This window comes from Peromyscus maniculatus, chromosome 18 (assembly GCF_049852395.1).
Source record: "Peromyscus maniculatus bairdii isolate BWxNUB_F1_BW_parent chromosome 18, HU_Pman_BW_mat_3.1, whole genome shotgun sequence".
Classification (NCBI taxonomy): domain Eukaryota; kingdom Metazoa; phylum Chordata; class Mammalia; order Rodentia; family Cricetidae; genus Peromyscus; species Peromyscus maniculatus.
The window spans coordinates 49,600,978-49,621,337 of NC_134869.1; the positions used below are offsets into that span (position 1 = coordinate 49,600,978).

At 46.1% G+C, this 20,360-nt stretch overlaps 1 protein-coding gene across 1 annotated transcript in view; it reads left to right on the plus strand.

Moving 5' to 3' along the window:
• The first annotated feature begins 1,740 nt into the window (after positions 1-1,740).
• Positions 1,741-20,360, plus strand: part of Lemd3 (LEM domain containing 3) — a 50,237-nt gene continuing 31,617 nt past the window's right edge. Inside the window, exon 1 of the mRNA XM_076554178.1 lies at positions 1,741-3,645. Coding sequence (XP_076410293.1) covers positions 1,857-3,645 — 1,789 coding nt within the window. The 5' untranslated portion in view covers positions 1,741-1,856. The remainder of the gene's footprint in view (positions 3,646-20,360) is intronic.

Here is a 20,360-nt window from a genome sequence, read left to right on the forward strand (position 1 = left end):
TTCTCCCTGTCATCCCGTCTAGTATCCAAGGCCATTGAACGGCCCACTTTGAGTTAAGGTGGGTCTTCTCACATCAATTAACCAAACCTAGATAACCCCTTACAGGCATGTCTAGATGCGTGTCTCCTAGGTGATGTTCAGATCCAGTCAGGTTGACACATTGTTAGCCATCACAGACAACCTGGAATTCAGACCTGAGCCAACAGAGTGGAGAATGAATGAATGTTGAACTAAGATGAAAACAGAAAATAAAACATCCAGTTTTATGCAACACCAAAGCCCCCAGGTGAACTACTTTGCTCTACTGAGGCCCAGTGAGTATGTGATCATTTCATTTCCCACTCCAAAACTTAAGGTAATAAACTTGGGTCATTGTAAGTACTATAAGATAGTGTCAGATAACTCTTGTAAGTGCTTAACAGTCATAAACTCAGGGCCATTTGTGACGTTTAAAGTCTCAGTGATAAAGAAAAAAGGGAAGTGGTCTTTCATAGGAAAGCTTTGTTTTGAAGACAAGGCAAGATTTCCTAGAAATCAAGAATTGAGGTTAATGGTTTTTCTTTTTTTTCCTGATGTGGGATGCTGGGTATTGAATGTATAGATGTTTTTATGTTATAGGGTAAACAAATTCAGATTTTAAAAAAACTATTGTAATGTTTCATACATAGACCTAGGATTGCTCACTAGCTTCTAGGGCTTAAGTACTCAAAAAAAAAAAAAAAATTAGTTATGTCAGGATTTAAGAAAAGGGAAGCACTCTTTACCAAAAGTGTGTTTCTTTGGGGGAAAGTTTATCGACTTTGCCAGGCATCTTTTCCTGCGCCCCCAATTTTAGCCTCATCCTATTATAGCGTGTGGCTCACTACCTCATTCAACAAATGTGTACTGTGCTTCTAGTGTTGAAAACGATAGACCCCCAAGTCCCTCTGTCCATGGAGCTTACCCCGAAAGGGGGCAATAACACATTTCAAAATAAATCTCTATTAATTATGTTTGGATAGGTGCTGGGAGAGCAGGAGAATGGCGAGCTTGTCTTTCTTCAGCTGCAGTGAATCGGGCGATATAAGCCTCATTTCTCCATGACTTTTGAAAGGTCATCCTCCTACTTAGAAAACAAAAACCTAAAAAATAAATAATAAACCGAACAAAGTTAATACTAAAGAGTAGCTATGGCTTTGGAAAACTTGTACCGGGAACGATCTCTTCTTCCACGTCTTCCAAGAGAAGTCTCTGAAAAGGCACGGAGAGAAAGTCACTAAAAAACAAAACAAACAAACAAAAAAACCAACAACCCCCCCCAAAACCCAAAACCAACCCCAAAAGTCAGGGAAAGACACGCTGAAAAGGGAACCCCAGAGTCAGCCAGCTCAACCGCCACGCCACGCCGGTGTCCTGGGCAGCGGGGATCCGAACCCGCCAAGCGTCGCCATGAACTTCAGGGCGGATGTCCCTGGCCACGCCCGCGGCCCGGTGGCGGGAGCCCCGGGGTCGGGTGGGGGAGAGGGAAGAGGTCAAGGTGTGGATTAGCGGAGAGTGGCGATCGGGGGCGGGGAGCGGCGACAGGGGCAGCCGCCGCCACCACCGGGGGCTGGGGTAGGGGGTGGGGGACACGCGGGCGGGCGGCCCCGGTGCGAGCGGGCGGGCGGGCGGGCGGACGGGCGGCCCCGGTGCGAGCCGCTCGCGCGCCCGCCGGCTCAGGTGGCGCTTTCCCGCTCAGGTGAGCTCCTCCCGCGCCTCCCATTGGCCGAGGCGCCCGTGGCGCCGGCCAGGGGCGACGCAGCCCCGGTCGAGTTCAGGGTCTAGGGCGGCGCGTCACTTCCGGTAGCGCGGAGCTTGTAAAACACCCTGGAGAGAAAATGGCGGCGGCGGCGGCGGCGGCTTCAGCAGCAGCAGCGGCAGCAGCGGCGGCAGCAGCGGCGCCTCAGTCGCCGCCGCAGCCGCAGCCGCAGCCTCAGCCGCAGCACCAGCACCCGCAGCAGCCGCTCTCCGACGAAGAGCTTTTCCATCAGCTCCGCCGCTACGGCTTGTCTCCGGGCCCGGTGACCGAGAGCACCCGGCCGGTCTATCTCAAGAAGCTCAAGAAGCTTCGCGAGGAGGAGCAGCCGCCGCCGCCGCAGCCACAGCAGCAGCCACCGCAGCAGCCGCCGCGGCTGCTGCTGCAACCGCAGCACCGGGCGGGGGGCCGCGGCCACAAGACGCGGAACAGTAACAACAATAACACGGCCGCCGCCGCCGCCACGATCGCGGGCTCGGCGGCGGGGATGGGACTCCGGCCGGGCTCCGGCGACCTCCCGTACTTGCGGACCCCGGCGGGCCTCGGGCGCCTGTCGGCCTCGGGGCCGGAGAGTCCCGGGCCTGCGGCGGCCGTCCCCAAAGTGCTGCTGGGCTTCAGCTCGGACGAGTCGGACGTGGAGGCCAGTCCCCGGGAGCAGGCCGGCGGCGGCGGCGGCGGTGGTGGCAGCAGCGGCGGTAGTGGTGGCAGCGGCGGCTCGCGGAGGGACCGGGCTGCGGCGCTCCACCACCGCGCCGGGCTCCGAGCGTCCCCGGCGCCCCTGGCCTCCGGCGAGGGGGCGCACGGCGAGCGGAGGAAGCCCCACTCGTGGTGGGGGACGCGGAGGCCCGGCGTCCTCGAGCCGGCGCTGTCGTCGGGGAACGACGGGGCCGCCGCGGCCGCGGAGGACGGGGACGTGGACGGGGCGGACGGCGGCGGCTGCGGCGAGAGGGATCCCGGCGAGGCCGACGAGCCGCGGTGGGCGAGCCGAGCGGTGAACGGCAGCCGGCTCCTGGCGTACAGCTGCCGGGAGCACTACTCGGACTCGGAGGAAGAGGACGACGGCGGCGGCGGCGGTGTGGTCGGGGCCTCCTCCTCCACCTCCTCCGGTGGCGGCGGCGGCAGACAGGTATTCAAGGACGACTCCCTGGCCCGGCATCGACCCAGACGGAGCCATCCTAGTAAGCCTTTCTCGGCGCTGACGGCTAAATCTGGCGGCAGCCGGCAGGAGACTCCGGTGCAGGGAGGGGGAGGACTCGCGATGAATGACAGGGCGGCTGCTGCTGCTGCTGCCGCCGCCGTCGCCGCCGCCGCCGGGAGTCTAGACAGGAGCCGAACCCTGGAGGAGGAGGCGGCGGCGGCCGAGCCGGGAGGAGGGGGGTGCGAGCCGCTGGACGCCACCAGCCCCGTTCCTCGGTACCGCGCGGGCGCCAAGAAGCTGGCCCCGCCGGGTCCTGACATGGACTCCTCCACCCTGGAGCCGCCCACGGGGTCCCTGCTCAAAACCAACAACCACATAGGCGGTGGCGCCTTGGGCGGCGGCGGCGTGGATCCCCCCAGCGGCTACCCCAACAGCCTCCCTCCCGGTGCCGCCGCCGCCGCCGCGCCCCCGACCTCACTCAGGATCAATCACGCCAATCATACCGGCTCCAATCACACCTACCTGAAGCACGCCTACGGCAAGCCCAAGCTGTGCGAGCCCGAAGAGGAACTTCTCCAGCAGTTTAAACGGGAAGAGGTGTCCCCGACGGGGACTTTCAGTGCTCACTACTTGTCCATGTTTCTCCTGACTGCCGCCTGCCTGTTTTTCCTCATATTGGGACTGACTTACCTAGGAATGAGAGGGACGGGAGTCCCCGAGGATGGAGGTCTCAGTAAGTATTAAGTAATCCCGGAGGGCCCAGGTTTTATCCATTGCTGCTGGTGGTGACCTTTACCTGCAAGGAATGATGGGTTTAACCACGAAAAGGCTACGGGGGAGACACCACGCATCATCTTTCTTTTTTGAGAAGGAACAGGATTACCAGAGTCAGAGTGGTATCTTAGCACTGGTTTTTAAGTTTTTCCGCACGGTGTGTTGTTAAATTCAAAACAGCTTATCGAAGAAGGAAACAGTACCGGTAAAAGGCACTGGAGTGTCTTAATGTCTTTTTAGTTTTAAATAACTGCAGATGTCATTTGCTCATGAGGTTTGGAATATTACCATTTTTAAGCAGGGCCATACATGCAGTGTTTTCTTTTTTCAATGCATTATGGTTGAAGGTCACAATGTACAGTGTGTTGAAGTTGTGGTACACACAATATAGGTAGCTGTCTAATTTCTTTAAAGAGAATGTGTTGAGAAGGCAGCAGGGCGCGCCTCTTAATTGACTTCTCAGTCCAAAGCCCCTCCCCTCCCACCCGTGAAGAAAGTCATGGTAACTTGGCGCGTGGATCTTGGGGTCAGCTTTACTTGGCCAATGACTGTAGGCAGGTGTGTGCATTCATTGAGCTCGAGCCTGTACTGAGTACTGAGTGATCAAGACAACAGTAATAGGTCAGACCATTCAGAGAAGATAACGGTTGTGTGTCCCGTGAAGACACAAGGATGAAGTCATTGGGGTGTGCTCTTTCAGATTGCATGGTCACAGGGGTACTGTTGGAGGTACCCAAAAAGTAGCATTGTAGGGAGAGGGCCATCTGGCCAGGGATGGCCAGAAGGGAAAGGCCTTGAATGGGGCCAGAGACTTGCTGTAGGTTCCTGTGGTTGGAACTTCCTCTTCCTCACGTGGAAAACCATGCGAATATTGACTAGGATGAGGTTTATTAAGATTGGACATAAATTAGTGGATAATGGACCGTTATGTTTCTTCCCATTTCCCCTGAAGATTTTCTCCTAATGTGCATTTACAGTACCATGATTGGTGTTTATAAAGCTGGCTTACTATATAGTTCATTTCAGAATGATGGGATGGATGCAGTTAGCGGAGTCAGTAGTGGGAGCTTTGGTTTCTGTATAACAAGTCCAAGGTAGTAAATACATAAATGACCACAGTATTGTTTAATTACAGGCTGGCAAGAGCAGCCCTGGCTTTAATTGGCTCTCTGGGAGCAAGAGTGATGTACTGTGTCCTGCCTTAAATATTTGAGAGGGCCACACTAGCACTCTGGAAGTCAGACTCTGAAGTCAAATGGCATTCCGTGACAGGGGGACCCGCTTTTGCAAGTTTGTTTTTCTGGCCCTGTGTCGTCTGTCTGGCTGTTACCCGAACCCCAAGTGCTCTACATGGAGTGTCTCCCCCCGACCCCTACCTGAAGTGTCTTTCCCCGTCTTCCCAACAGCTCTCAGAGAAAGGGATTATCTATATCTGTCATCTAAGAGTAGAAATACCTTCCAGCTTTGTACTGTGAGGGTCAAAGGCGATGATTAAACATGAGATGATATTTATTTAGAGGTTCAGATGACATTTGCTGTATTTTTGGTAAATTACAGTTTATATGTGAGAAATAGGTATGAATGTAAATTATGTTTACTGTGCTTTTTCATCTGTTTAACATTTAACATCATTAATTCTGTTGGACACACCTTGAAGCCGTTGATGCAGAGGTTGAGTCACAGCATGAGGAATCACTTTGGGACCTGACGTACTGTGAACCAGGGTAGAAGTGCTTGCTAGTTCTGCTAGCCTGCTCACTTAATGGCGTTAGGGTTTTCAGAGTGACTGTCTTCACTCCTTATGTTCTGAATCTTTTGTCATATTTTAATGTTTAGCCATAGCTTTCATTGGTCAAATAGTGTGATTAAGTTTTACTTTAAGCAATACTTTCACCAGAAGATTGTAGGGTTATATGTGACCGTAAGCTTTTATTAGTTATCTTTTAAATTACATAATGTATACTGGTCTTTTAAATGTTCTTTTTTTTTTTTTTTGAAGTACAAAGTTCTTAAGTGTTTTGGTCTTTGCAATTTTTTCATTAGTATCGTAGTGAAACTACTTTTACTCATTAAATTTCTGAGTTTGCTTTCTCGTCGGTAGAGTTAGGTGTCAGCTAAGATGAGCTAAGCTTTACCAGTTCCAAGGATTCACATTTTAACTCTAAGCTGCTATCAGATCAGCTCACACATTAGCCCTCAATAACACTGTCCTACAGATGATTGAATCATGACAGCTCACTAAAAGAAAAGAGAGAACAGAATAGATTGCCTATTGTAGACTCGTGGTTGTTATTTAAAAATCATTCTTCAACTACAAAAGACATGATTTTTTGTAAACAATTTGAAGAGAGATGAAGCACAAGATGAGTATAATTATATATCCCCTCTTCCTAATTTCCTACCCATTCCTGGTCATTTATCACAGCAACAGTAGCTCCTTTCAGAACTTTCTTCATACTTTCCATGTAAATTTAGGTGGGTTGGTTTTCATCCCGATTGTGTGTGTAAGTTGTACTGTAAGTGCCTACCTTGCCATTAGCTTTTAAACCAAGTTGAGGGTTGAACAGTATGTGGTTATATGGCAGATGAGATTGCCTTCAGAGCCGACATCCCAGAGAGAAAGATGGACAAGTAAAAGTAATAGTTTATTATTACGTTAGCCCAAGGAAATGCTGGTATCTTTAGGTAGGTGGAGGCGGGGTGGGAGTGTGTAATCCTGTGTACAGGGAGGCAGGCCTCTCTGAGGAGGTGACACACAACCCAGGATCAGAATGGCCTGGAGGGTTAGCCATGGTCAAGAGGAACACTCTGGCAGATAGAGCAGGCTGAAGGGGCAGAAAGAGTGGCCAGTGTGGCTGGGACTGCGAACGTGAGGGCACCGGCACATGGTGTAGTCAGTTTGGGCATGGGTGAAGTCTTCACGGAAGAGTCTGAATTTTAAGTGACATCATTCTGTATGTGTTAAGCAACTTGTATTTTCATTTACCATTATATCATAGGTATCTTTTCCATGTCCTGATTTAAGTGTAAAGATATATTTTAAACATTTCTCTCATCACAGGTCCTTTTCTTATCCTGTAAAGTGCTAAAATCTGTGCTATCCTAAAAATGTTCGTGTCTATATTCTACTCTAGCTGCTGCTCTCTTCTCAGCCAAGACATTCATTCTTTCCCTCTCCGCTCGTCATTTAAGTTTTGTCTCTCCCCCACCCCCCAAGCGATTCTACTGTCATCCGTCCTTCTGCAGGTCACCAGTTACCTAGCTTCCAGTTCGCTTCCTTTGGTCACTCAGTGCACTGCCAGCTCCCTTGGATGTCCACTCCTACAAACCTGCACATCGCCGCCACTGTCCCCCGGTTTTCATCCTGGCATCTGCCTCTGCTGTAATAGGTTTAGTCTGTGGAACTTCATCTTTGGTGCCATCTGTTATACGCCCCTAGGGTGTCTGATCCGTTCTCACCTGGAACACCTCTCACTCTGTATTCTCTCATAACTGTCTCTTCCGAAGGCTGGACTTACCTGTGTGTTTATTGCACGTCTTCTGAGTGTCCCAAGAACCAGCACCGTCTGGCATTACCTGTCTTGTCCCCTTACTCTTGCCCCTCTCTTCTGTTTTGATAATGGTGCTTCCATACATACCTACCCAGAGCTCGAGAGAGAGCTTGGTTTTGCTTGGTTCCTTCCTTCCCTTCATCTTCTTTCCTGATGGATTTGGATGTCTAGTAACTCTAGTCGCCATGCATCTTTCGAATCTTTGTTATTGTGATGTTTGGTTTTTTGAGACAGGGTTTGTCATTGTAGCCCTGGCTCTCCTGGAACATGCTGGCCTTGAACTCACCGAGATCCACCTGCCTCTGCCTCCCGAGTGCTGGAGTGCTGGGTTTAAAGGCGTGCACCAGCCCCGCCCGGCTCACTCTTTGTATCTATCACTTCTGCTTTTAGGTTAGTTTCGGCCTGAACTCAGATAACCTCAGAGCCCCTGCTTCTCTTTTGGCAGTGAGTGCCCTTCCAATGGTTCCCTGCAGAGCAGTATTTCTAAAGCCTGCATGTGCCTAGTCACTCGCTACAAGTTACTCGGTGACTTTCTCTTCCTTACTGGCCGAAGTGAAATTCGGTTAACCTGTCCTGAGGTTACACTTGTCCTTTCTACTACCTTCATTTCCTCCTAGTCATTGAATGTGTAATGGCATTTTGTGTCTTTGGACATATTATTCCCTTCCTTGGGAATAGTTTCTTTTCTTCTCTACTGTTTATTCTTGAAAGTGTGCTTTGTGAACACTTCATCCTGTTTATCCAAGTTTGGACCAGTACTTTGTGCTCAAATAAGAGCTTCTGCATCCTTCCTAGCATTTGTTACACTGTATGATGTGTGAGTCTACCATGGCAGGCAGATTATACTCTTCAGTTAATCTTCCTGTAGGTCAGGTACCGGCTTTATTATTCAGTTTTAGGTTTGAATTTCAGTTCTCTCTCTGTTCTGTGACGCTACTAGAAATATACTTGTCTCATGTTAAAAAATGAGAGTGTTTGATACCTCCCCTGGGTGGCTTTAAGTGATAAATGAGATAATGTATGTCAGATGTTTAGTGTTATTAAAGAGGATAGAAATCACTGTAGTATCCTTGGGTCACAAATTTGTGACCCAGTCAATGTTGAATAAATGATCACATATAAAGTACCCAGCACAGGCCCTCTGTATGTGTAGGTTTGACATCCATAGATTTAACCAAAAATATTTGACAGAAATTATCATCTAAACACGTACTTTGTTGTTGCCTAAACAGTACAGTACAATGACTGTTTATATAGCAATTAACATAAATGTATGTGATAATTATATTTATGTACTTTGTGTGTATATATATTGTATAAACATGTACTTTGTTATTGCCTAACAGTATGGTACAGTGTTTATATAGCAATTGACATAAATTTATGTCATGATTTATATTCAATTATTTATGTAGTAGTCTGCATTAAAAGTATTGTAGAGATGATCTAGAGTACAGAAGTGGATGAATGGAAGCTATATATAAATACTGTGCCATTTTACATGACAATTTCCAGTCTAGGAGCCCCAGTCTTCATTTGAACGGAACTACTTTAAATCTACACTGAGGAGCACATTGTGTATCAGTTGTTAGTTACTCCCATAAGGGTGTGTAAAAGTAACCCATTCCCATAGAAATTTGGACTACATCAAGTTCAGTCATAGGACGTTGTTAAGAAACAGGTAATTATGTGACGAGTACCATGCTTTAATAAATGGGGGAGAATTCACTGTATCAGTGAAAATATCAGAAGCCTGAAGTCCAAGTTTGGCCAAGGTCAGTTGGTTAAGCAGTGGGAGCCCATGGAGGGCTGAGAGCAGAGAGCTGCCGCGGTGAGGCTACATTGTTTCTCCGGTACTGGAGCAAGATGGTAGAGTAATGGAGACAAGGGGCAGGATGTTAGGAAACTTAGGTGATTGGGATTGACTAGGGCTTAAGAGAATTGTTTTGAAGAAAGAAATCTGCGTCTTGATTGTTCTTCATTTTCTGTATTCAGAATCAGAATTTGTGATCCTGAGTCTGAGTGACTTAGGAAGATTGACACCATAGAGAAGGGTTAGAGATGCAGAGGAGGGCTCTTGTTGGGAGAAAGGTGGTGTGGAGAAAATGCCTTTAATTTAGGCGTGTCTTTTGAGTTCAGTGGAACTGCCCTGTGCGTTACTGCAGAAACAAGGACTGCTTCACAAAGTTGATTACTTGGTAAGAAAACAATCCTTTCAGACCTCCTAAGAATATTCCTGTAAATCACAGATGTTTGGATATACCAGTTTGATGATTTTAGAAATTAAAAATCTGCTCTGTGAGAATGTCTGTCTTTTGAAAATTATCTGTAGACTAATTTAAAATTAGAAATCATCAGTGAGAACTTGTTTATCTTATCCTCATGGAAGTAAGTGGTTTGAGGAAACACTGGCGGAGAGAAAACACTGGCGGAGAGAGCGTGTGTGTAAAAATTGGCACTTTGACTTGCTAGCTTTTGAACTAAAGATAGGTTAGGTACCGTAATCCTCAGCATCCTCATTGTGAAGTAGACCAAAGTGGGGATAACAAGGAATGCATATAAAGTAAAGTTTGGTATGTGGCTATAGTAATCACAACATTAACCCTGTGTGTGCTGTATTTCAGACAAAACCCTCTTTAATCCTCATGGATTAATCCTCATGGAGCTGCTTCCCTGCTGTAGAGATGGACAGACAGCAAAGGTTAAGGAACTTGCTCAGGGTCATGCAGCAGTCCTGTATGGACAGGAGAGTCAACATGCTAGATTGCCTTTATGTGTGTCAGGACATAAGTGTTCAGCCCATCTTCTCTGTGACTGTTAGCCAGAAAACTGTGAAGAGTTGTGGGTGGGTTAAACAGATTGGTGTGTGCCATCCAAGAACTGCTAAAAATGATCTCTCAACTGTTAGGGATTGTGTGGGACCACTTACTCTCACCTAAGATTAATTCATAGATATGTGGGGAAGAGGTGTCTGCTATAATACAAACTGCAATACTTTATAATAGATAAAGCTAGAACAAGATTTCTAGCTTTGGAAATAATACTTGCACAGTTATAAAACTGGTGGGAAAGTAGTGGTCTTATCATATAGATTACCAATATCAAACGAATTGTTTTCTAGGGTTTATCTTTAAGTGATAGAGTTTTAGATACATAGCATCTGTGGTTTTCCTTTTTAACTAAACTTCGTGTTGTCCATTTATTTTTATGTTTGTCTTCATGGATAGGAAATGTTCTACATCAGCGGTTCTCACCTGAGAGTCACATGTCAGATCTCCTGCACAGCAGATATTTTTATATTACAATTCATAACAGTAGCAAATGTTATGAAGTAGGAATGAAATAATTTTTTGGTTGGGGGTCATAACAACACAAAGAACTGTATTAGAGGGTCGAAGCATTAGGAAGGTTGAGGACCACTGGTCTACAGTGTTGATATACACTTTAAAAATTAGATGTTTTTATGAATCCTCAGAGTTGTGAGGACTCGGGTTTGGTTACTATGCAACAGTGTTTGGATTTGTATATTGTAAATTTTGAAACATAACTTTAAAAAATAGTTTCTGCACATTTGAGTGCCTTATGGTAAAGCTCACCACAACATACACTCTGTATAAAGGAGGAGTTGGATAATTCCACTGCTAAGTGTTAGTGTGGGTTGATCATTCCTTCAGCCTATTTTTGGTACCACAGTTTCTCCAGTGAGAATTGCATCTATACATCACACAGTTTTAATGTAGATATTATTTCATGCGAGTTTTTAGAAGTAAGTTTTTTTTAAAGAAACATGGAGAATAAATGTGCCCCGAATGAAAATGTTATAAATCTGAACATTTACTGCTAAGTTCAAGATGTTCTAGAAGTATTCTTATGCTTATGACAAAATGTCTTGTTTGTTTAATTATCATTTCAATTGTCCCTTTTAGAATTTGAGGACTTGGTTGATAAGAGGGAACATTAAGAACTGTGTGTGGCCGATTTAGTTTTTATGAGAGTAGTTGCTGCAATCCCTGTGAGAGACTGGGACGCAGAAGACATGAGACGCGCGTGCGTGCGTGCCTGCGCGTGTACGAGGGTCCTGCGGCTGAGTTAGGGAGGCCCTGCAGCTCCGCCCGCCCGCCCGCCCGCCCGCGCTGCTGCCCTCCTGCCTCGCTGTCAGGTGGCAGTGCTCGCTGGGGCTCAGCTGCCGCCAGTGTTGGGGAAGGAGGTCACTCAGAACCCTCAGCCCTGCTTCTTCTGTCAGTGGAAAGCACAGTCAGATAAGCCTGTGTCCAGCCAGCGACTTCCATAGGGATTTTACACGAGTGAGTTCAAGGAACCTGAGGTCGTTACACTCACCTCTAGTACTGTCAGTCAGAATCCTCTAGCTATAGTAGTGTAATTTAAGAAACACTTGGTAGGCTCAGTAAATAATGAAAACTTGGCTAAATCTATAGTCCTTGATACTTTGAAACTTGTCTCTTAGACTGTCTGAGTAGATAAAAGGGAGCTGTGGTTTCATATCACCTAATTAATGCCTTCCTTATTTCCCAGACTGAAGAACCTTTTATTTTTAGAGTTACATTATTGTGATACATCATAAAATACAACCAGCAGCTAGATTTTAACGGTGCTGACCACCAGAAGGTAGATTTGCAAGTCAGAGAGATGGTACATTAATGTAAAATGCAGAACTGAATTTGAGGCAGAAAATAGATTTAAAAATGTAGGCGGGTATTTTACTCAGATGCTTTAAAGGAACAGAACTAATAGAATGAGTGTACCTTTTGAAAAGGAATTATCCGATTGGCTCACATGACAGTGGCTGGGTAGTCCAACAGTAGCTGTTTTCATGCTAGGAAGGCTGAGGACCCCGCAGCTGCTCAGTCCTCAGAGCTCAGTGCCTTCCTCAGCAGCCCCAGCCTGACACTGAAGGCCTGGAGGCCACCCGAGCTACTGCTGTGCAGTCCGGCTGGAAGGCCTACGATCCCTGGTAAGCAGAGGACGGTAGCAACCGCAGCAGCGGCAGCATGATTGATGCATTCACCAGCAAGGAGCAAGGCAGCCAGGCAAAGCAGCACTTTTCCCTCTCTTTATATCTAGGCTGCAACCTAAGGTGCTGCCTGCCCACTTTAGGGGAGGATTGTCCTCCCTACTTCTCCTTCCTGGAAATGCCCTCCTAGACATGGCGCAGTTGGATCTTAGGGGAAGTGTCTGCTACTGCTAGCTGAGGATTAGTACCAAACAAGTGTTTGCTTCTTAGGTGCTCTTCTGATAAAGCAGGATGAGTTTTCTTATACCAAAGTGGGAAGATGAGGTTTGTCCCAATGCATACACAGTCCTAAGTTAGAAGGAATTTAAAGTGCATTAATATCTCCAGTCTCCTAGATAATTTGTGTGAGACATAGTATGACATTTTCATTCCATTTTGAATTTGAAATATCAATGTTGTGATTTATTTGACCAGAATCATTCAGTAGAAATATAATACAAGTAATATATTCAGTCAAAACTTTTTAGTGGCCACGTTAAGGTATAAAAAAAGGAAATGGGTAAACTGAATACTAGTAATTAACTTTAATTAATCTAGTATAGCTAGAAAGTCATTTTTGACATAACCAGTGTAGAAGATACTGATGAAATATTTTATGTGCTTTTTTGGTGTGTACTAGGATTCAAAATCAGGGAGTCTTACACATAGTATAACTCAACAGACTAGTGACATTTCCAGGGCTCAGTAGACACATGTGGTTAGGAGATCTAGACTTCCCTGAGGTATATTATTGGTTTAACTAGATCTCATGATTACTAATTCTAGGATGATTACAATGTGCCATGCACTTGGTTCTATATAATCTTACAGTTAATCTAGTAATATGATGTAGGTCGTGTTATCAATTTACAGATACAAATAATGACATACAGAGTTCTTTGCTAACTGGGATCTACAACTCTTCTGATCTTAAAACCCTTGTTGTATTTTCTGTGCCGCGCTAGTTTAGAACACAGACAGACAGGGCAGGGGGTGAGTGGCGTTCAGTTCTGTCCTGTGCTGTTCTGACTCACTCTAGTACCTGACTCTATTCTCCTTACTAAGCAAGGCCCCGGATGCCTCTTGGCTTGATGTACCAGTACTCCTCCCACCTGCTCTCATAGTATTGGGGATGGTCCTCTATGCTCACGTTACCATTTCCAGTTTAAATTGCTTTCTGTTCCTCTTGAAACTAGACATAGAAATGACTAGTGAGAGGAGGGAGAAGTCAGCTCTTGTTGGGAAGAGAGAAAACTAATGACCAGTGAGGCTTGTGTCAGGTAAAGGGTTAACTTGGTTGGTATTTTGAGAAAGACTTCTGGGAAGCTGTCACTCATGTTGAGTTATAGACAATTTATATCGTTTTATAGTGTATTATATAGCAGCCTCTTTTGTACAAAAGAAAAACAGGCAACCTCTCCTTTTTGCATTGGTCAAAAAAACCTGAATTATGTGTAAGACATCTTTAACTTGGAATTCCCACTTCCCTATGGGGCGCTGACTACGGCTCATCAGTAGAGCATTTGCCTGGGTCTGAGGTCTGAGGTCAGTCTCAGCACGCCAAACAAAGCGGGAATGGAGAGCAGTATTCTTCTGGTTATAGGATCACGGCTTGCTCGCTTTTTCTTTTTTGTTCTTTCTCCCTTTGCTTCTTGTTTGTTTGTTTGATGTGTGTCTGTGTACCACATGCATGCCTGCTGCCCAAGAGGCATGGGATCCCCTGGAACTAGAAATGAGATGTTCATGAGCCACCGTTTAGGTGCTGAGAATTCAACCCAGGTCCTCTGCAGGAGCACTGAGTGCTCTAACTGCTGAGCCAACTCTCATTCTTTCCTAAAGCGAACACCTGTGTTGTTTAGTGAGTTTTCTTACTTTCTGTGGAGATTTCAAATAGACACCGAGTTTCATCACTTACTGCTTAGTTATGACACTGTAGTATGAGTCCTAGAGGAAAATAAATAAAAATATGTGAGCATGCTATTTGAGTATGTTTTAAAACTAGAGTGTAATAGGGTGTGCAGTTTGGTAGAAAGCAAACGTATCACTTCAAGTGGAAAAGATTCAAGTGGAAAGTCTCCTAGCTAGAGCAGATACTACGTGAATATAGTAAATAGCTTGTTTTATACTTTACAAGACTCTTAGATGTTCTTACACAGTTAACTCTACCCATCTGTTACAAGGGTTCTATGCCCACCCCGTTTATATATGAGGATTGTGGTTCTTGAGAGGAAAGGATAGAGCTGAGGAATCAAAGCTTCTAAAGATAAAATCATTTCTGCCACATAGACCATCTTGGATTTGGAAGGAGTTTCAGAGTTGTACGCTGCTTTTTGCGGAGGAGAAATTTGGGAGGACTTTGGTTATCCAAGTCTCTTCAGGTGTAAGGACAGCTGTAAGAAACTGAGGCTTCAGCCGGGCGCTGGTGGCGCACACCTTTAATCCCAGCACTCGGGAGGCAGAGCCAGGTGGATCTCTGTGAGTTCGAGGCCAGCCTGGGCTACCAAGTGAGTTCCAGGAAAGGTGCAAAACTACACAGAGAAACCCTGTCTCGAAAAGTGAAAAGCGAGAGAGGGGGGAGGGAGGAGAGGAGAGAAAGAGTGCACCCCCTAAAAACGAAAGAAACTGAGGGTTTTACTGTGACTGGATTTGTAATTATAAACATTTAATGATGACTTTGTTCAAGGGGCCCTAAGTCTATGTATGGATGCCTCTGTCTCTTGAGTACTAAAATGTTTAGCTTTGGATTGCATTATTTGGTTCTTAAAGCTAACAGCTGAGTGGTCCATGCTGGGCATGCCACAGACACGTGCTACCTTCAGCCTTACTCAGAGAAACTTCTTTTTGCAGTGCATGTTGGTGAATGCTAAGATTCTTGGCTGTTCAGAAAGCGACAGTGAATGTTCAGCCTTAAGCAGATCATCTCTGCCCTCCCCTTTAAGGCTTGGATGTCACAGAGAAGGGATGGGAAATAGGAAGAGTCAGAAGGTGGAGAGAAGGGCATGGGCGGCGACTGCAGTCCTGAACTCACGGCTGCTGCTGCTGCTGCTTCATTGCCCTGCACAAGAGTGGACCTGAAGTAGTGTTGGGTGGGGGCTCAGGAAACCCTCTCCCTCCTTCTCAACTGCGGGCTCCCGAATGATCCTGGAGGAGAGTCCTGTCTTCTTCAGGGGGTACCCACAGGCCAGCCCACCAGGCTCCATTGGCTAGTTCCATACCCGTGTTTACAGAGACCACCCTGGTTGAACTCGGGGTCACAAAACAAAACAAAAGGCCTGGCAAAGACCCGGTGGGAGGCTTGACAGGAGTGGTGGGGAGCTAAGAGAGGATGGAGCTGAGAGTAACCAGATGTATTTCATGGACGAAATTGCTGAGGAACAAATGCGGTTACCCCGAAGTCCGGTACAGCAACAAAGCCCCCGACAGCCGTTTCCTATCCTCATCTTGTTCTTTAGACGAGGAAAAGAATCTTTGGAAGGTTAAGAGACTCTGAGGTGTGTAGGTGGCAGAACCAAGGTTTGAGTACAGATGATCATACCAGGTGTCTTGATCCTGTGTCCTAAGGGGGTATTAGTGATGGGCAGCCATAGTGGACGGTGTAAAGGGACAGAAACTAAATTCGTTTTATCCAGGATTTTAAGGTTGTTTGCTTAGACTTTAGAGAATAAAGGATTAGCCATGTTGATTTGTTCAGAGTATCATTATGCAACTGGCAAGTTCAGTTCTTGTGTGTGGTTCCATGAAGTTAAGCTCTGGAAATCAGAGCATAAAGCAGACAGAGACTGAACATTTTGGTCAGAAATGCAGAAATGCAGTTGAAAACTCCTTAGATGTGGAAGGTCCATATGGTTCCAGAAAGGCCACTTTTTCCTTTCAATGCTAGATTAGGTTATTCTTCTAATACCCGAGGACGCTTTAAAACAGTTAGACTTACTTCACCATTAAGGTCACATCTGGAATCTGAGGTATTCCATAAAAGCTCTGTGGGAATAAAGGGAGCTGAAGGAATAACACAGTGCTCAAAAGCTCCACAGAGTGCAGTGTACTTGAACAAAGAACACTTCGTGAGTTGGGGGGTCTTCAGAACCCGAAGAGACTTGCGGAGCTTCAGTCTACACAGAAGTCAGGGCCAGCCTGGGCAATGCTGTCTTTTATTTTTATTTCATTTTTTTCTTTTTCTTTATTCTTATATGGTAAACCCCACTCATCCTTTGCCTGGTATATATATAAGAAGGCAATTGACTTAAAATGATATGTTTTTATTTATTCTTCGAGAATTTTATACATGCATGGATGTATCTTGATCATATCCACCCCAGTCCTTTCTCCCTGTCTCAATTTCGTGTCTAGTCTTCCTTTTCATTTTCTTCCCAATTTTTCTTTCCCCCCTCACTGTCCTCCCTGCTGAGTCCAGTTAGTATTGCCAGATGCTCATGGGTCTAGTTCAGTCCCTGGACTATGAGCAGCCTGCCAGGGACCACACCCCTGAAGAAAACTGACTCCTCCTAGCTGTCCTCAGCTGCCAATAGCTCTTCAGCTGGGGGTGGGCCTTTGTGAGCACGTCGTCTGCCTGGTCCACGCCGTGGTGTTGGCTGCTTTGATCTTGATCTTACACAGACAACCACAGCTGCTGAGAGGTCATGGGTCTAGCAGCCCAGCTGTGTCCAGAAGACACTGCTGACAGCAGTCCTCCCGAACTTGGGGCTCTCACAATCTTTCTGCTCCCCTTTCCGTGATATTCCCATAGCACTGATGCGGGTGGAGCAATAAAAAGGTGTCATTTATGGTTGAGCATGCCACAGACAATTATAGGCAGAGTTGTCTAAGGCTATCTATCCTCTGGAGCATGAATAACTAACTCATCAGTAGCTACATCTCCCACTTTCTTCCCACTAGTAGCCTGCAACTGCCCCAGCCCCCCTGGTCAGGTGGGGCCGTGAGTCCCTCCTCCGCTGAGAGCTGGACGTTTATGTGCTGCTCATCGTGTGCAGGTCCTCTGTAGGCAACGGCTCTTACCGTGAGTTGTTCATGAGCGCCCTAGCCAGAGTGCAGCGCTAGGATGGTTTTTCAGGGCTTTGCTCCCCAATCATCCAGCTCTTAGGTTCTTCCCACACTTCTTGGCTCTTCCCTGAATCTTAGAGGAGGTAATAAGGGCATCCCATTTAAAGCTCAAGCTCTCAGCTGCCACTCAGCCCCTCGCTCTCAGCACCTTGACCAGCCACGATTCTCTGAATTAGCTGGCAGCCATTGCAAAAAGACATTTCTTTGGTCCAGGTTGAGGGCACCGTGAGTAGGAGGCTCATTCCTTGGGCCTTGCCCTCCCTGGTCATGGAACCTTGACGGAGAACTTTCTCCTGCACGTGGACCTCAGGTCCCATCAGAAATCGGTTGGTTGCCTCCCCCGACAGCCATGCCACTATCGCACAAGTGAGCACCCCTGCCTGGCAAGTTGGCAGTGTTGTGTGCACGGTGCAGAGCCAGGAGCCGTCCCTGTTTAGTTTGTTTTTTCCTCCAGCTGCCTGTATGTAGCCACTTCCGGCACTCTGAAGACTAGCCAGCAGGGTGAAGCTTCCCATTCGGTTCCAGCCTGCTTTATGTAGATTCTGCAGCCACGGGGTGAGGCACCTTTAGCGAGCGGTAGGGTCTTATCATCCCGCTCTGTTTGGTAACCAAGGGCAGTGGCCATAATCTGTCTACTTTCGAGGTCCTCGGTCGCCTTGCTAGCCAACACCACAGGGAGGTGCCCTACAGCAGGCACGGAGATTTTCATTTATTACCCATGGCTTCAGGATTAGCATTCTCCACCCATGCATGGGATGTCTATTCAGTCTTGGAAAAATCGTGTGTTTAATGAATGTATAAAGTAGTGAGTGGCCTGGCCTTTTGTTAACTCCCTCCATGTACTCCATTCTCTCCGCCTTCCGCCTTATTCCCGTTAAAAACTTGGAGCACTCAGTTACTCCCTCTCTATTCCATGTCACATGTATTCTACCGTCCCTGCCCCCAAGCCCTCTTACTCCCACCCACTGCGGTCCCTTTCTCTTTCAGGTCTAGACATTTCAAGTTAAAGCTAACAATTCCAAACTATGATCTACAGTTGAGAGAAAGCATGTCGGCGTTTGACTTTCTGGGGTGGCTAGGTCACCTCAGTACAGTATTTTCCAGTTCCAGCCATCTTCTCGCAAGCTTTATTTCATTTTTCTTTATAGCTGAGTAAAATTCCACTGTGTACATGCACCGCTTTTTCATTATGCGTTTCTCACTTGATGAACGAACATCTAGGCTGGTTCCATTTTCCAGCTGTTGTGAGTAGAGCTTTGTTGTCCCCAAAACCTGGCTACCTAACATTTGGTTGGAATATTCTTCTTTCTACGTTGTTAGATCGGACTTGCTGTTCTGTAGCAGATTTTACACCTGTGTTCGTGACAGATGTTGATATGGGAATTCCTTATAATAATGTCTGGTTTGGGTGTGAAGAGTAGTCTGTCTTCTGGAGGGTAGTGTAGACAGTTGGGTGAATTCCTTTAATAATGTCTGGTTTGGGTGTGAAGAGTAGTCTGTCTTCTGGAGGGTAGTGTAGACAGTTGGGTGAATTCCTTTAATAATGTCTGGTTTGGGTGTGAAGAGTAGTCTGTCTTCTGAAGGGTAGCGTAGACAGTTGGTAAATTCTTCAAGTTTTTAGTAAGATTCCAGTAAACTCACCTAGGCCTGGTGTTTTCTGTTTGGGGAAGTTATTAATTACTGATTGAGTTTCATTTTATTTTCACTTATTCCTTTCCTGATGTGCTTTATTTCTTTAGATCCAAGTTCTGAACCTGAATCCTTTTTCTTTTTTTAGACAGGGTTTCTCAGTATAGCTTTGTGCTTTTCCTAGAACTCATTCTGTAGCCCAGGCTGGCCTCGAACTCAGAGCTCCACTTGCCTCTGCCTCCTGAGTGCTGGGATTAAAGGTGTGTGCCACCGCCACCTGGCATATAGTTTTTTTTTTTTTTTTTTTTTGGTTTTTTTTTTTTTTTTTGGTTTTTTTGAGACAGGGTTTCTGTGTAGTTTTGGTGCCTGTCTTGGATTTTGCTCTGTAGACCAGGTTGGCCTCGAACTCACAGGATCTGCCTGTTTTTGCCTCCCAGAGTGCTAGGATTAAAGGCGTGCGCCACCACTGCCGGCTCCTTTTTCTTTCCTCTAAAGGACTTTTAACATTTCCTGCAAGTCATTTTTTTGGGGGAAGAAATTCCCTCAAGTTCTGTTGTCCTGAGAAAGTCTGAACTAATTCATTCATTCATTGAGTGGGTCTGGCTGTTTAACTTAAGGTGTCACCAGACTGCTCAGGCTGATCTTGAACTCACTCGGGCAGGCATTGAACTTACAATCATCCTGATCCTGCCTCAGCTTCCTGAGTGGCTGAGATTGAGGTCTGTGCCTTCGCTTCCCACGTACCCATGACCATTGATCTCTTCAGTTTCTGGAGAGCAGTTTACCCTGTGATATCACTTCTGTTGGGACAGTAAGAAGAGTTAAGTTTTTTGGTTTAACAGTAATAACCTCAAATTTTCTCATAGGTCGGACTAAAAGCAGATTTTTGGTAGTATTTAACATCACCCATAAGTATTTCTTGTTTTGCTTTGTAAAATAGTTTTTAAAGTAAATATTTATTTGTATTTCTATTTCCTCTATAATACATGGAAATTTCAAACGAGGTTGTAGGACTCAGTACTCATGTCCCATTGCCTACTCCTACTGCTTACAATTCTCTATCGCTTCGTTGTGGAGCTTATCCTTGTTTTCTTTCGTTGTCCTTCTGTTTTGTTTTGGTTTTTATGTAATTTTTGTGACAGATCCCAGACCTGAGCACAGTCATAATGTGAAGTTTATGAGTAATTTCAATTACAGTCCGATAACTAATTTCTACCTGTTACTTCTTTTAAAAAGAGAAAATCTTCCAGGCATAGTTTCCCTGTGGCCCCAAGGTGACTTTGAATTTGTTAACCTGTACTGGGTGCATGCCACCATGCCCAGGAATCTGTTTCTGTTTTGAGCAAACACGTGACTTCCTGGTGATCATAAGGATGAAAATGGACCATAGTATTCTCTATCATGTACAGAGAATAAGAGCTAACC